The sequence below is a fragment of the Peromyscus californicus genome, unplaced genomic scaffold (assembly GCF_007827085.1).
Source record: "Peromyscus californicus insignis strain IS unplaced genomic scaffold, ASM782708v3 Scaffold_1__1_contigs__length_55948999, whole genome shotgun sequence".
NCBI classification, from domain to species: Eukaryota; Metazoa; Chordata; class Mammalia; order Rodentia; family Cricetidae; genus Peromyscus; species Peromyscus californicus.
Window position 1 is genome coordinate 37,908,674 of NW_026294492.1, and position 15,332 is coordinate 37,924,005.

General features: G+C 44.4%; 1 protein-coding gene across 1 annotated transcript in view; it reads left to right on the forward strand.

Annotated features, from left to right (window-relative positions):
• Positions 1 to 15,332, forward strand: part of Msh2 (mutS homolog 2) — a 64,308-nt gene that overhangs the window by 19,720 nt on the left and 29,256 nt on the right. Inside the window, exons 7-8 of the mRNA XM_052746514.1 lie at positions 669 to 868; positions 9,146 to 9,255. Coding sequence (XP_052602474.1) covers positions 669 to 868; positions 9,146 to 9,255 — 310 coding nt within the window. The remainder of the gene's footprint in view (positions 1 to 668; positions 869 to 9,145; positions 9,256 to 15,332) is intronic.

A 15,332-nucleotide genomic window follows, 5' to 3' on the forward strand; every position in this document is an offset into this window, starting at 1 on the left:
GTTGGTTTTTGCTTTGAGGCAGTGTGTCGTGCAGCCCAGGCTGGCCACACACTCACTTTGTTAGGAAGGGATAGCCTTAACTCCTTGCTGACCCTGCCTCACCTCCCAGGGGCGACCTTGTGAGGTAGCTTACATTCCCCCCCCCCCCCCCCCCCCCCCCCCGGGAGGGGGGTTCTCTGTGTATAACAGGCTGGCTTTGAACTGCCTCTGCCGCCCCAATGCTGGGATTAAAGACTTGTACCACCACCACCCTGGCTTGCTTCTTCATTTTGTTTTTAAATTGCATTTAAAAAAATTTTTTTTAATTCATTTTACATACCAACCACAGAGCCCCCTCTCATCCCTCCTCCCGCTCCCTCCCTCACCCCCCCCCCCCTGCCATTCCCTGCTTCTTTATTTTTTAAAGTTACTTCTTTTCTTTTTTTTCCAGCTAACCTCAGTGAGACCCATCTGTAGTGTAATTCCAGGACTGAAGGGATTGAGGCAGCCACGATAGTGATTTAAAGTTTCTTTTCACCCAACCCTGTATCGGGGTGTGTGTGTGTGTGTGTGTGTGTGTGTGTGTGTGTGTGTGTGACACTCTCGGAAGTCAGAGGATGACTTGGGGGAGTCAGTTCCCCTACCGTGTGGATCTCATCATTTACTCTATTTTTGTGCTTTGTTTTCAGATTAGATTTGGTGGAAGCTTTTGTAGAAGATTCAGAACTGAGGCAGACTTTACAGGAGGATTTGCTTCGTCGCTTTCCAGATCTTAACCGACTTGCCAAGAAGTTTCAGAGACAAGCCGCGAACTTACAGGACTGTTACCGGCTGTATCAGGGTGTGAACCAGCTCCCCAATGTCATCCAGGCTCTGAAGAAATACCAAGGTGATGACAGCCTAGCTTTCCTTCACTCTGGCTTTTTTACTTTTCCTTCAGCCCTGTTTAACTTCACTCACATACTGGGCAAATGTGCTGTTTTTTTTTTTTTTTTTTTTAAAGATTTATTTATTTATTATGTATACAGCATATATGACTGCAGGCCAGAAGAGGGCGCCAGATCTCATTACAGGTGGTTGTGAGCCACCATGTGGTTGCTGGGAATTGAACTCAGGACCTCTGGAAGAGCAGTCAGGGCTCTTAACCTCTGAGCCATCTCTCCAGCCCAAATGTGCTGTTTTTTATGGAAGGCAGGTCTAGTACTTCTGATGATAGGTTTCTGATAGGTTTGTACTGAGCAGTACTTTATGGCAGAAGCCAGAAGTCTTGAGATAACTTGGAATGTTTGCTACTTAGCATTGTATGTGTGTGTGTATTGCAATACTGGGCGTTAGACACATGGCTTTTGCTCCTTAGAAATGAATGTTCACCACAGTTGGTGGTACAGTCCTATATCCCAGCTACTAGGCAGTTTAGGCATGAGAATAAATAGCAAATACAAGGCCTACCTAGGTTACAGAGTAAGTTCAAAACCAGCCTGGGCATCTTAGTGGGATTCCCTGCAGCTAAATAAATAAATAAATAGTCCAAGCACTCAGGAAGAAGAGGCAGGCAGATCTCTATAAGTTTGAGACAAGCTTGGTGTACATAGCAAGTGCAGGCCAGTCAGGGCTACGCAGTGAGACCCTGTCTCATAAAAACCAACCACCTAAATAAACAAAAAGAGGAAAGCCAGGCATGGTGGTGCAAGCCTTTAGATCCAGCACTGAAGGGTAGAGGCAGGTGAATCTCTTGAGTTTGAAGCCAGCCTGGGCTAGCTACGTAAGAAGACCCTGTCTCCAAGAAAAGGAAGTAAAAAATAGCCTTGGATGTAGTTCAGTGGTCAAGCACTTGCCTAGTACACACAATTTCTAGTACTTTGACCTAGATAAAGAGCAATGTTAGTGTTCCTGGCTGACCTAGATAAAGAGCAGTGTTAGTGTTCCTGACTTTATTATTTATTAATGGGTTAGTCATTTAGAGTAACAGGCAGTTCAACAGTTTCATTGCTAAAGACTCATAGGACAGTATGTACAGTTGTAGTTGGTTACAGGGACCTTTTCCTTATAGTCCTGCAGGATTATTGAAATGTCAGGATGTGCATCGTGGTCTTTGGAGCCCCAGGACACAAGGTGGAGTCCTACAGGGACTTTGAAATGTTTTCTGGGGACAGAGGAATATTGGTAGAGTGCTTATCTAGTTTGCACAAAACCTTGGGTTCAGTCCTCAGCAGTGCAGAAAGATAGGGGTGGATGCACCCTTCTGGAAGTAAGCCTCAAATTTCAGCACTCAGGAGGTAGATGCAGGAAGACCAGAAGTTCAAGGTTATCTTCAGCTACTGAGTTTGAGCTAGCCTGGGCTAGAGTTCTTGTCTCAAAACCAAACCAAACAAGCACTTGTTTCCTGTTTGATAACTAGCCTCTACTGCAGAACTCTGAGGAGACCTTACTGCCACAGTGTGCAAGTCAGCCGTCCCAGTAAACACTGGGAAGACCTTACTGCCGCGGTGTGCAAGTCAGCCGTCCCAGTAAACACTTGAGACGCGCAGCAGCGACTCCGAGGAGTCTACCATTGTGTATGCTTATGTTTGTGTGTGTGTTGTGGTTATGCCTTAACCAGCAGTCATCACCACACACAAACCTTAACAAAAGAATGGCAAATTGGCCTCTGCCAGAGACCTCCTGTATTCCCAGTTCCTCCTGATGCTAGGTGGGAGGACTAACTTGGGTTTAAGACCTGTTGTTGGATATTTTTGCTCTTTTGGGGAGCCCACCACTCAGCTCCCAATAAATCACACAGAGGCTTATTCTTACTTATAAATGTCTGGCCTTAGCTTGGCTTGTTGCTAGCCAGCTTTACTTAACTTATCCCGTCTAGCTTTTACCTTTCTCTGTTTCTGTATACCTTTCATTTATTTCTTACTCCATGGTTTGCTGTGTGGCTGTGTGGCTGGCCCCTGATGTCCTCTCCTTATTTTCTAGTTCTTCCCTTTCCCAGATTTCTCCTATATATTCTCTCTGCCTGCCAGCCCTGCGGATCCTTTCTCCTGCCTTGCTATTGGCTGTTCAGCTCTTTATTAGATCATCAGGTGTTTTAGACAGGTACAGTAACACAGCTTCACAGAATTAAACAAATGCAAATAAACAAAAGTAACACACCTTAAAATAATATTCCCCAACAGAGACCAAGGCTGGCCATTCAGCAAAATTCTATCTCAATAGCAAGCCAACAGCTGGCTTAAGGCTTGGTAGAATTTCCTCCCAGTGCATATCCCATGACAGGACAGAGGGTCTTGGTACTCTCACAGTTGAGGTCAAAATGAAGTTCCTAGCTAGGTGTGGTGGCGTAAGCTCGTTAGCCGGTCCCTGAGAAGTAGAAGCAGGAAGACCAGGCATTTTGTGTGCCTGGACTCTGTAGCAAGTGAAGGGGCCTGCATACTTTGGGGTGCTCCTTACTGGACCCTGGATTAGGCACAGACCACACCCAAATACAAAGAGATCCTTTAGTAAGCAAGGCAAAAAGAAACCAGGTGACTGAATCTGAATCCAGCAAATAGCTTTGCAAGAGTTAATTTTAAGAGGGGAAAAGTCAGGGGTGGGGAGATGTCTGTGTTAGAATGAACTGAGATGGGTCGGTAAGTTGCTTTGCATTGCCGTGCTACATCATTTTGTCTAGTCTGTGTCCCTTTTTGGTACCAGTCTGTGTCTTCCTCTCTCTGTTTGAGTTTCTGAAAGCCTGTGCTTCCTCTCGTCTTCTGTTCACCCATTTACTCCCATCCTTGGTCACAGGACCAAGCTGACACTTGCTGTTTGCTGCTAAATCCAGCAAATGGATGCAGCCTGAGCTGGTAGACCATGCTGAGCTCTTGTTCTGTTGTGTTCTTGATTTCCTTGTTCACAGTTCCAAAACAGACTCATTTGTAATAAAATAAAATAAAGCAAGTATAATGTTTTTTAGAGCAAACTCATGACTTAAAAAGGTAGATTAGCATATATTATTTCTAGAAATTACATACGACTTGTCTTGTGATTTTTTTGGTTTTGATTAATTCTAGGCTTACTGCTAGTTCAGAAAAAAACACTGAAAGTGAGGTATATTTGCAGACAGCAGGGGGCAGCAACTGTATGGAAAGCAAATTTGCAGTTAATTCTCTGTAAGCAATGGCTCTTGCTGGTTTATTTGGAGGCTTTAGCAGGGTAATGCTGCTTCTCAGCACGCTTGACAAAAGAGCAGCTCTCCTGGGGAAGGTGACTGCATAGTCTCGGTTGGGATCCCATTGGGTTGACTCTCATTCAGTTGGGAGTGGTAGGGAAGGGAGACATGGTTTCTCTGTGTAGTTTTGGTGCCTGTCCTGGATCTCGCTCTGCAGACCAGGCTGGCCTCGAACTCACAGAGATCTGCCTGCCTCTGCCTCCTGAGTGCTGGGGTTAAAGGCGTGCGTCACCACCGCCCGACTGGAAGGGATGATACCTGTCTTAGTCAGGGTTTCTACTGCTCTGAAGAGACACCATGACCACAGCAACTCTTATAAAGGAAAACATTTGATTAGGGTGCCTACCTTATAGTTTAGAGGATTAGTCCATTATCATCATGGTAGGGAGCATGACGGCATGCAAGGCAGACATGGTGCTGGCTCCATCTTGATCAGAAGGCAACAGGAAGTCAGCTGACTCAGTGGGCAGTATCTTGAGCATAAGAAACCTCAAAGCCTGCCCCCACACTTCCTCCAACAAGGCCATATTCCAACAAAGCCACACCTCTTAGTAGTGCCACTCCCTATGAGCTTATTGGGGCCAATTACATTCAAACTACCACAGTACCTATCCAATCAGACCAACCCTGGCTGTTAGCAGGGTGATACGCTGAAGCTAGATCACCCTCACATCCAGAAATGGGGATTTGAAAAGATAAAATTGGCCTTTATTTCTATCTCAGAAATACAGGGGTATAATCTAAAATAACAATATTCTGCATTTGAACGAATTTCCAACAGACTAAAACAATTCATCAGGTATACAGATTATTTCATGCCCTATTTATCCTCTATTTTTTTGTTTTAGATATTATTACAGTTACTTTTTTAAAAGGCATTATTTTCTGTGTGTGTTTTTACTTGCTTGTCTGTCTGTATATGTACTGTGTTCCTGACTGCTGCCCACTGAGGTCAGAAGTAGATGTCAGATCCCCTGGAACTGGAGTCACAGACAGTTGTCACCCTCCATGTGGGTGCTGGGGATTGGAACCTGGCCCTCTGGAAGAGCATCGAGTGCTCTTAACCGTGGACCCATCTCTCCAGATTCTGCCGTTGGAATTTGATGTAGCCGTGTTTAATGTAGCCATATTCACAGTAGTCTGCTGGTCTGTGAGCACTGGGTCTCCAGGTTCTCTCTCCAGCCCTGACACTTCACACTGTAATAATCTTCACAGTAGTCTGCTGGTCTGTGAGCACTGGGTCTCCAGGTTCTCTCTCCAGCCCTGACACTTCACACTGTAATCTTAGAGTAGTCTGCTGGTCTGTGAGCACTGGGTCTCCAGGTTCTCTCTCCAGCCCTGACACTTCACACTTTAATTCATTTAAGAAGCTTACACTTCCCAGCGTGATCTTCAAAATCCAAAATCCTGATTTGGTAAATGTGAGTGTCGAAGTTAATGACCAGTGATTGCTTCATGTTTCCTTTGCTCTTTTTCTTTGTAAGACCTTCCTCCTACCAGATGACTGTCAACTGTCTGCTCTGTGCTTACACTGTTCCACAAGACTGAGTGACCGTTACGGCTGTGGTCCTTTCTTTTGTGGAGAGTCCCTGAGAATGGAAGGGTAGAAGAGATAATAAGGAAATAAATAAGCAAGAATTTCAAATGCATAGTAAAATATAATAAAACTGCAGCCTAGGGAAATGCTAGATGCAGTCAAAGAAGGCCTCTTTATGAAATTGCTAATCAGGGCTGGAGAGACAGCTCATCACTTAAGAGCGCTGGCTGCTCTTCCAGAGCTCCCATTGATTCCCAGCACCTCCGTGGTGGCTCATAGTCACCTCTAAATCAGGTCCAGGGGCTTTGATGCCCTCTTCTGACCTCCCTGGGTACCAAGCATGTAAGTGGTGCACAGACATCCATGCAGGTAGAACATCCATACACTTAAAATTTTAAAATTTGAAGAAAGAAAGAAATTGTTATTGTTGAATATAGTGATTGGCTGACAGCTGTAATCCCAAAACTTGATAAGCTGAGGCAGGGGAAAGGGATGCCGTAAATTCAGAGACGTCTGGGCTACAGAGTGAGACCCCGTCTCAAAAACCCAAGCAATCGAGGAAAAAGGAAAATAGAAGAGATTACTCTCCAACATTGGACTTGAATGATGAGACAGCCAGATCCTAGGATGTGAGAGGCTGCCAGTGAAGCATTTCAGGCCGGCAGGGGTTAGATGTGTCTAAGGGCAGCTAAGCAAAGAGATTGGTATAGTGCTAGAAAATAACCCAAGATGGTCTAAGGCTGGAGTTGAGGCCTGCTGTCTGTTTGTGTTTAAGACAGGGTTTCTCCGTGTAACAGCCTTGACTGTCCTGGAACTCACTCTGTAGACCAGAGATCCTCCTGCCTCTGCTTCCCAAGAGATGAGTTGTGGGCTGCTGCCACCACCACAACCACCACCACCACCACCACCACCACCACCGCCTGGCCAAAAACCAGGTTGTTCTATTTTTTTTTTTTTTAATTTTATGTATATGGGTGTTTTGCCTACATGTGTGTCTGAGCCTGCAGACCAGAAGAGGACATCAGATCCCCTGCAATTGGAGTTATAGATGGTTATGAGTTGGCATGTGGGTACTGGGAATAGAACCCACGTCTTCTGGAAGAGCATCCAGTGCTCTTAACCTCTGAGTCATTTCTTCGGCCCTGTATCTAGTGTTCATAACGTTGTTTTTGTTTTGTACCATCGGCCCTTTTGGCTTCTAATAAAACCTATCCTCAGAATAATGTTTTTAAGCACATGAAATAAAACAGGTACAAAAGAAACTAATCCTGTTAAAGTATAATTATCAAGGTACAAACCCTCGATATAGAGCCATGAACTTATAATTAGTGCATTTAAATTTATTGTGTGTGTGTGTGTATCCCTTTGGAAGCCACAAGAAGACATTGGATCTCCTGGCACTGGAGTGAATGTGGTGTTTGCTGCCTAGTGTGGATCCTTGGAACTAAACTCCAGTCCTCTCTGGGAGTAGCACACAATCTTAACTGCCCCTCCATCTCTCCAGCCTCTTTTTTTTTTTTTTTTTTTTTTTTTTTTTTTTTTTGGTTTTTTTCGAGACAGGGTTTCTCTGTGTAGCTTTGCGCCTTTCCTGGAACTCACTTGGTAGTCCAGGCTGGCCTCGAACTCACAGAGATCCGCCTGGCTCTGCCTCCCGAGTGCTGGGATTAAAGGCGTGCGCCACCACCGCCCGGCGAGCCTCTTAATTAATGCATTTAAGAAGATTCTAAGGGGCTGGAGGGATGACTAAAATTCTTTTGTTTTTTTTCTGAGATAGGGTTTCTCTGTAACAGCCCTGGCTGTCGTGGAACTCGCTCGGTAGACCAGACTGGTCTCTAGCTCACAGAGATCTCCCTGCCTCTGCCTCCCGAGTGCTGGGATTAAAGGCCACCATACCCAGTGGTGGGGTATTTGCTTTTAATAGAGTCTAGTTTCGACAAATTATAAATCTGCACTGAGGGTCAGAATTGGGGCTTTTTTTTTTTTTTTTTTTTTTTTTTTTTTTTTGGTTTTTTGAGACAGGGTTTCTTTGTGTAGTTTTGCGCCTTTCCTGGAACTCACTTTGTAGACCAGGCTGGCCTCGAACCCACAGAGATCCGCCTGGCTCTGCCTCCCGAGTGCTGGGATTAAAGGCGTGCGCCACCACCGCCCGGCCAGAATTGGGGCTTTTTATAAAACATTGCGGATGGTTTGTCCCTTCAGCTACATGTCCTAACATATGGAAAGCAGAGAGACTATTGGACTAACACCTCTGGGATCATCATTGCTAAGGTCATTCTTGGTGGTAGTCGGTTTAGTTTTTTTGAGACAGGCTCTCATTGTATTGTCTAGGCTGTCCTCAAAACCTGTCATTCTCCTGCCTCAATCTCCAAAGTACTGGGATTACAGGATCATACTGCCGTATTCCATTGAAAACATTAATGAAGACAGGGAAAGATAATTCTGTAATTCAGCATCACTGTTTTGATTGGCTGCCATTCATCCTTTTACCAACAGTTTCTAAGCTAAGTGGAGATAAAGAGCCAGGCATTGTAACACCACAGACATTATGTAGGCAAAGTGTTGTTTACAGTCTGTCTAAATGTTTCACACATACGTACTGTTTCCTCAGTGTGTTAGAGGCTGCTGTGATTAATAATGAAACATGACTCCATGATAGCTTTTCATCATTCTCATTCAGGAGCTATTGAAATTGGAATAAAGTTCCGTGTGCCAGGGATCACTTGCAGAATTCCTAGTAAGAATTTATTGGTGATGAGGAGAGAACAAAATCCTTGTGTCCCGAGTAGCAATTAGTGGTAATGTCTAGTAATGATTGGGTGCGGAGCACTGCCTAGGTGCTGTGTCTCCTCCTGTCCCGGTCTTCTGTCTGGGCGTCAGTGTACTGACAAGGAAAAGGGGCTGCGGGCACATGTTGCAGAGGAGAAAACCCGAGAGCAGAAAGCTTGGGGGCTGGCGTCCAGCTCTAACTCTGCGTTCTTTGCAGTTTACTGTTGATCCTGTTCCCGTCCTCACATAATTCCCCAGCGTGACTCTTGAGTAGCCAAGTTCAGTTTAAATACTTGACTTGATATAGCCTCTGTTGATTGGAACACTGGGTTGTTAATGGAAATTAGAAATGGAAATTAGAGGTCTATTTTAATAGCTTTGACTCTGTCTTATTGGATCTGCAAGAAACAATGTTCATTTAGTCATAATTAGTGTTTCTGCGTCGCTTATGAAAGATGGCAGGCACGCAGGGGAGGCAGCGTATTCGTAGGAGTGTTGGGTGCTACCACAGTATTTCCCTGTCTGTAGAATAAATTCTGCGTTAATTTTGCGTTAAAACATAAAAGTAGAATTAAGTTTGGAGACCTTCACAGTCTGTGGGTTGTGGTCAAAGGATGGTCATTGTTTTAATTTGTTTATGAGCTGTTGTCTTTGTTTTCGCTCTGTTTTAGGAAGACACCAGGCATTGTTGACGGCCGTTTTTGTGACTCCTCTTCTTGATCTTCGTTCTGATTTTTCAAAATTTCAAGAAATGATAGAAACAACTTTGGATATGGATCAGGTATGCAGTTTACATTTAATCCCCACAGCAAAATTGTTTTGGAAAGGAAAGAATAACCAGAAACAAAACTAAAAAAGCATGAGTTTGGTTTTGGCGCTTATGTGTGGCAACTTTGTAGCTAGTCGGTGTAAATTTAAGTGACAGACAAGGAAGAAATGGATTTGATAGGCGGTTCTGGGGATCAAGCCCAGGGCCTTAAAGTGGTGGGCGAGTGCGGCATCCCTGTGCTCTATCCAGCCCAGCCCTTTTTAAACAGTAATCATTTGAATGAAGATAAAGTCGGCAGCCGCAGTGATGGTTGAGTGTGAGTGGACTGTGTACATCCTGCACTTGGTATCCACCTGCCTCAGTTCAGAGGGTTAAGAGTGCAAGGGTTACAAGAGTGAGCCACTGTCCCAACTTGAAAGAGAATAGTGTTACAAATGATTCTGAAGGTTCAATGAGTTATATTTGAATTCCAAGCAGAAGGAATTTTAGTTACTGGAAAAGTTGGTCATGGTGGCTCATGTAATCTCAGCTCTCAGGAGACTGTCAAAGGGTTGTGTGAGTTCAGGCTCAATGTGGCCTGTAATGTCAGACTGTCTCAAAAAATGGAAGGGGTAAGGGTAAATGAAAACGTTTCTGTTTTTCCTGTAGAGAAGTTGGTTTAGGGGGTGAGGTTAATTTGTGCATAAAATAAGCATAAGTGGTTTTTTTTTTAAAGATATATTTATTTTTATTTTATATGTGTGTGTGTGTGTGTGTGTTTGCCAGCATGTATGTGTACAGTGTGCATGTATCTGGTACCCATAGAAACCAGAAGAGGTCATCGGATTGTCTGGAACTAGATAGAGTTAGGATCTTACTATGTCCCTCTTACTAAGGCTGGCCTCCCAACTCAAGGCCTACCATTTTAAGTGCTAGGATTACAGGAATATCCAGCTTGAAAATTTTCTAAACTTAGAAATAAGAACCTAAGCTAAATTTCTGATTAAATGACTGTGGGGCCCACAAAGGTTTCTAGTGAGATCTGAGCTTGTTTTACACAGTAGGGCTGCATTTGGGGATGGCTTGACCACGTGCATGGTCACCAGGTGCCTGGGATGGTCTACACTTGGCTGTGCTGGGGGGAGGGCTTTTGCTCCACCCCTTGGCATTCCTTTAAAAGCCCTTTAGTAGAGACAAAAGGGGCTGGTGGGTTTTGAGCCAGGCCCTCCCAAGGCTCCCTGTGTTTCTGTCTGTCTCTCTTCTCTATATTTCTATCTAAATCTCTTATCCCTCGCTCTTCAAGAGTCCATGGGGTAAATAAATGTGGGAGCTGGTCTTCCACGAATGATCATGCAGGAAATATGTACTCAAATTAGTGGTATCAAGGTAATGATTTGGTTGGCTAAATTGTTAGTCTTTGGCTCTTAGTACCTGTAGATTTATTTGAGTTGATAATTTCCCCTGTGTAATCTTGATTTATTTGATTGTATTAGATTATGTATATATATTTGTGTGTGTGTGTGTGTGTGTGTGTATGCAGGTAGGTGTGATAGCATATTCTAGAAAGAATAAAATAGAAATTATAGTATAAAAAGGCTAAGATAGGATAGTTTTTAATTAGAATTGCTAAAACCAGTGAGACCCTCTGGAAGACCTTGAACTCTGTGATTTTAATTTAATCAAAGCTAGTTTCATTTTTGGCCTTAAAATGGTTACCAGTAGCAGTTGAGCCAACATCCTGAGCCCTGCCATTTGCCGCGATGAGACCATTTGAAGCAGTGAGTGTAGTGTGAGGAATAGACCGGGTGATTGGCCTGAGCTGAGTGGGGTTGGTGGAAGAATAGACCAGGTGATTGGGCTGAGCTGAGCGGGGTTGGTGGAAGAATAGACACAGTGATTGGCCTGAGCTAAGCAGGGTGGTTATAGGGTCAGCTTCCTCCGTGAGGAGGAGAGACACTTCTTTTGAGCACCGCAGGGTGGGGGAAGGACTGCTGTGTCCAGTAGCAGGTCCTCCCCGTCACTGTAACTGCAGGCTCTCACGGTTTGTAGTGTGGTGCTGTCTTAAATAGTCACACTCCTAATTTAGACCTGTGCTTCCTCGGGAGCTTACCTAGTATCCATTTTCTTCCTTTCAAGCGACACAACTCTAACCTTATCCCAGGTTACAATGTAGATCCAAGCTTTCACTGTCATCACAGATATTTGTAATGAATTTAGGCATTTAAATTACGTTTTTAGAACCACTTTGAGAAGTTCTCCGGGGACTCTTCAATTGTTTCGTTTCTAGTCTTTGAAAGCCTCGCGGCTTTCCAGCTGTGCTCTTAGGAGTTCATGTGATGAAGGATCCATCTTTTACACAATGTACCGTGCCTCCACCCCCAAGCTTTGTAAGTGTTTCTGTGGCTGCTTTCCATAAATCCTCTTTTTTTTCTCTACTTTTGAAGTAAATGTAGATCAAAATTATCCTAAGCCAAGATTCCAAAAAGCATTGATTTTCACAAAACTAGACACTTTTCCTTATTGGTATTTCAGTGAATTGTATTAATTTTTTAAGATTTTTTTTTGAAAGTTTCATGCATGTATGCAATTTATCTTGAACATAATCCAACCCAAATCTTTCCACTTCCCCTGGGTCTCCTGTCATGTCTTCTTCCTTTTTTCCAATACTGCACTGTTTAGTTATTCCTGCTTGCATGCTCATGAGTGTGGCACCATCCCCTGGAGCATCACTGGCAACCTACCAGGGCACAGGAGAAGACAAATGACTTTCCTTCCTTCCCTAGTAGCTGTGACTGTCAATAGTGCCTCATCTGTGGGGAGCCCCCTGTGCCCCTTGCATCCTGCTGGAATGTTTACCGGCTTGACCCTATTTAGCTAACCATACCTGCTGTGAGCTCGCGAGAACAATGGCTGTGTTGTGTCCAGAAAGCACTTCTAGCACTCCTCCATCTTCTGGCTCTTACATTCTCTCCAGCCATTCTCCCATAATGTTGCCCGAGTTACCCCCCACTCTGGACGTGAGTGTGTGTGTGTGTGTGTGTGTGTGTGTGTGTGAGAGAGAGAGAGAGAGAGAGAGAGAGAGAGAGAGAGAGAGAGAGAGAGAGAGAGAGAGAGGGAGAGAAATGCCCTATTTCAGCCTGAGCACTCAATAAATACGTCTCATCACTTTGACGAGTTATGCGTCTCTGAGTTAACTACTGACCACTGCAGAGAAAAACTTCTCTGGCCAAGGTTGAGACAGCGCTGATCTGGGTAAAGGCATACATAGTCAATAGGCAGTTTGACAGTTCCATTTAGGAAAAGAACATTAATATCTTTCCCCACCTAGGGCCAGTGACTTCCCTAGCCATGGGCTTCTGACCAGGTTTACAGTACCTGACTGGAATTCCCTCCTGTGGAGCAGGCCTGAGAGCCAATTAGAAAGTAAAACTTCATGCGACTGTGCTGGCCGGTTTGATGTTAACTTGACATAAGCTATAGTCATCTGGGAGGAGGGGACCTTGATTGAGAAAATGTCTCCATGAGATCAGGCCATAGGCCAGCCTGTAGAGCATTTTCTTAATTAGTGACGATGGGGGAGGGCCCAGCCTATTGTGGGTGGTGCCATTTCTGTCTGGGTTCTATTAGAAATCAGGCTGAGGAAGCCACGAGGAACAAGCCAGTAAGCAGCACTCCTCCATGGCCTCTGCATCAGCTCCTGCCTCTAGGTTCCTGTCCTGACTTCCTTCAGTGATGGACTATGATGTGGAAATATAAGCTGAATAAACCTTTTCCTCTCCAAGTTGCTTTTGGTCATGGTGTTTCATCACAGCAATAGAAACCCCAACTAGGACACTGCTGTTGCCCCACTGGGCAATTCTTGTCTGTAGATGGGAATTGTAGTATGCAGTGTCCACTAATGGTGAAATTCATTGATGACTTTTCTCTCCAAGTGGCCTGCATAGCACATTCTGGTACTATCTATGAAAGCTAGCCAGTAAGAAGAAAGTTTCTAGGTCACTTCCTGCTACTTGTCGAGGTTGATCCTGTGGCTGTCCACCACCAGCACTTCCTGGGCACTTCTGGTGCTTCTCACCTGGCTGAACTTGTTGGTTTTATTCTTATTTTTTCATTATTATACTTTAAAGTTCATTATTTATTGTGTGTGTATGTGCGTGTGTGAAGTGGAGACTGGAGGGCAGTTGGAGGGAGTCAGTTTTCGTGTGTCCTGCAGCTCAGACTCAGGAGTCAGGCTTGACAACATGCACTTTTACTTGCTGAGCTGCCTTCCTGACCCCAGTGGCTACTTTTAAAGGTGCTGCTTAACTTGTTGAAGATATGTTCACTAATTAAATGTTCGTGCTTCCCCCAGTGTGGTGGCCACAAAGGTTTCCTAGTGAGACCTGAGCTTGCTTTACTCAGCAGAGCCGCATTAGAGGATTGTTGACCATGTGCGTGGTTACCAGGTGTTTGGAAGGGTCTGCACTTGGACGTGCAGTGTGCTTTGATCTAGCAAGGGGAGGTCTTTTGCCTTGGCCCTTGGCATTCCTTTAAAAAGCCCTTTAGAAGAGACAGAGGGGCTGGTGGATAAGGATCCAGGCCCTCCTGAGGCTATCCTGTGTTTCTCTATCCTTCTGTCTAAATCTCTTATCCCTCACTCCTCAAGAGTACCCTGGGGAAAAAAGGTGGGGGCTGGTCCCCCACAAATGGCACCACAAACAGAGCTAGGAACTTGGCAAAAAAAGTGTCAGGGTACGTCACATATATGAGGAGGCATGCCGATAAGGAATTGAAAAATAAATGCGACGGTATTTTATTCTCTGGAGTGAAAGTGAAGTGGCTGAAAGATGCCCAAGTGAAGCTGCAGTGTATTTCTCTAAGTTTCTTTCATTTTTTTCTCTCTCTCTCTTAATTTCTATCTATAAAAATTAAGGAAAATATAAAGTAGAATATAGGAATATAGTGTAGGAAAAATTTAGAGTAAGGTAGAATATAGAAATATTGGGTTAGGAATATAGTTTAAGAAAAAAATGTAGGATAAGATAAGCAACATAACAGAAGAACTATGTCCTTGATTTCCAGCCATGGGGCTGTGAACGCAAACTCCTGGGGAAGAATCAAGAAAAACCTATTAAAGATCAGAAAAAAGGACAGAAAAAGATTCCTATGGAAGCTTTCACCTGGAGACAGCTTAGAATCAAGCCCTGAGAGGCAGGGAGTTTTCCTTGAGGTGGATGTGGATGAAACAACATTCTCCACTCTGCTGGCAAACGCCATTGTAACACCGTACCATCAAAGTTAGTTTCCTTTTGGCCATGAAGCCAAGGAGAACAGAGGTCTTAGGGAAATCTTAGTAATCTCTCTCTAAAAAAACTAAAAGCTAGCCGGGCGGTGGTGGCGCACGCCTTTAATCCCAGCACTCGGGAGGCAGAGCCAGGCGGATCTCTGTGAGTTCGAGGCCAGGCTGGGCTACCAAGTGAGTTCCAGGAAAAGGCGCAAAGCTACACAGAGAAACCCTGTCTCGAAAAACCAAAAAAAAAAAAAAAAAAAAAAACCAAAAAAAAAAACTAAAAGCTTTTCAGGTTTTTTTTTTTTTTTTTTTCCCTCAGATTTTTTTTCTCTTTCTGTAAGGGCAAAAAAAAAAAAAAATAGATTCACCTGAAAATAACATCAGTATGAGAAAATCACTTGTAATTACTCTAGGGAAAAAAAAAAAAAACCTCTTGGAATATGGCAAATTCTCTCTGCTAGTCCCGTCTCTCCTTCCAGACAGTATTAGAAAAACAGTAGCTAGAATCCCCTGTGGCTAGAGCCTAGCCATCGTCGCTCAGGAGAGTGCAGGTGGGGAGTGGAGCAGGGCAGCTTCCTCCCTGAAGTGTGCAGCTGCAACAGAGGCATTGAGGGACCTGGGGAGGGGCTGCTGGCATGGAGGAAGCCGTGAAGCTGAAGCTGAGCCTTGGCTGCGGCATCTGGAACTCTGTATCTAGAGGAGGAGATAAGCCAGAAAGAGACATAGCTCTGTCAGGGAGGGAATCTCTCTCTAAAGGCTGAAAGGACTTTCATTTCAACTGCTTTTATTTTCTTTCACTGACCTGGAAAGGCAGGGGAGCAAGCCCAGAGGGGTTCTTGCT